General features: G+C 48.1%; 1 protein-coding gene across 1 annotated transcript in view; it reads right to left on the reverse strand.

Annotated features, from left to right (window-relative positions):
- LOC104528029 (S-adenosyl-L-methionine-dependent tRNA 4-demethylwyosine synthase-like) overlaps positions 1-812 on the reverse strand; it is a gene marked incomplete at both ends in the record, with an annotated part of 7,221 nt that extends 6,409 nt beyond the window's left edge. Inside the window, 1 exon segment of the mRNA XM_010171915.2 lies at positions 664-812. Coding sequence (XP_010170217.2) covers positions 664-812 — 149 coding nt within the window.
- Positions 813-1,695: the final 883 nt, after the last annotated feature.

The following is a 1,695-nucleotide window of genomic DNA, read 5'->3' on the forward strand; positions in this document are numbered from 1 at the left end:
ATGGAGACTCCACACCCTCTCTGGGCAGCCTGTCCCAGGGCTCCGGCACCCTCACAGGAAAGGAGTTTTTCCTTAGGTTTGTCTGGAACTTCTGGTGTTCCAGTTTGTGCCCATTGCCCCTTGTCCTGTCACTGGGCACCACCGAGAAGAGCCCGGCCCCATCCATTTGGCCCCCACATTTCAGATGTTTACAGACATTGATCAGATCCCCTCTCAGGCTGCTCTTCTCCAGGATGAACAGTCCCAGCTCTCTCAGCCTCTCCTCATCAGGTTCACACAGAGGGGAGATAGCAGGATCCAAGAACCTCCCAACTCGTGCAGCAGAAATTCACTAACCTGCACGAGGAGGTTTTAACTCCCTGAACAGCCTAATCCCACTAAAACCAGTCCAACCTCACCATCATAGTCTCACATTAACAAAGGGAGGAGCATTGAGATCTGCTCCAACATCAGATCAACGAGGGCATTTAGTGACCCACAAAGAGGAAACCAACCAGACCGAGGTGGTGACCGTCAGGTGAATTACAGGTGGGATTTGCAGTGACCCACGGTGAAGGAACACAATTCCCTGCACCAGTGGGTACCTTTACCCAGCAACTGCTCAACTTCCACACGCAGATTTTGGGGGTTTCTCAGACCAAAAGTCTTTACACGTTCAGTTACCTTCGTTTTGGTTTTGGTGGTGAAGAACTGAGCGAGGATCCAAACGCTGATCCCAAAAGCAACAACTGAATAGATGTAAAATCTGTGCAGCCATAAGGACACCAGGGAAGTAGAGAAAAAGCTCCATGTATCCATTGATACATCTAAATCTAGATTAAATCACAGAGTTATTATTCTCCTTGATTCTACTCTATCTAAATCCCTTCTAAATCACAGACTCCTACAGTATGAATTGAGAAGAAGCACAGAATCACCCAGGACCCACAGACACACGGCATTAGCAATTCCCAGGCTCTGCAGAAAACGGCTTTTGGCTTAAGATGAGAAAATACAATTGGATCCAGGAGCCTTCATCTCCTCAGAGGTGCAGAAGTTGAGTTTCACCTCCAAAAGTCAATAATTTTAGACTGTCACATGGAAACTCTGGATTTTTTTCTTCACTTTTTTTTCTTCACTGTGAGGGTGGTGAGACAGTGGCCCAGGTTGGCCAGAGAAGCTGTGGCTGCTCCTCCCTGGAAGTGTTGAAGGCCAGGTTGGATGAGGCTTTGAGCAACCTGGTCTAGTGGAAGGTGTCCCTGCTGATGGCAGGGGGGTTGGAACTGGATGAGCTTTCAGGTCCCTTCCAACCCAAACCATTCAATGATCCTATGATTTTTCTTGGAGCAGGTTCTGTTATAAGGAAAGGCAGAAAATACTTGTGCTGGGCAAGTGTCTGCAAGTAAAAAGTCCTTGTGAAACATCCACGCTATCGTACCGGCCTTGGTTTTGCACAGACGTGACATGAGCAGATCTCTGGAACTAAAAAAGCTCCATTTCAAGGGGAAAATGATCTGCCCAGAGCTTGCAGCTGAACACAACCCTTGTTTGTAGGCACCAGACACCACACTGAGTGCAACAGCAGCTTGGACCAAGCTTCAAGGCCAGAATGAAACCCGGGATTCCATCAGAAGTACTTCTTTGGAATTCTACCGTGGGGTTGAGGTTTGAATCACAGCGTGGTAGGGATTGGAAGGGATCTCAGGAGATCATCCA

Source organism: Antrostomus carolinensis, unplaced genomic scaffold (assembly GCF_000700745.2).
Source record: "Antrostomus carolinensis isolate BGI_N321 unplaced genomic scaffold, ASM70074v2 scaffold40837, whole genome shotgun sequence".
Lineage (NCBI taxonomy): Eukaryota > Metazoa > Chordata > Aves > Caprimulgiformes > Caprimulgidae > Antrostomus > Antrostomus carolinensis.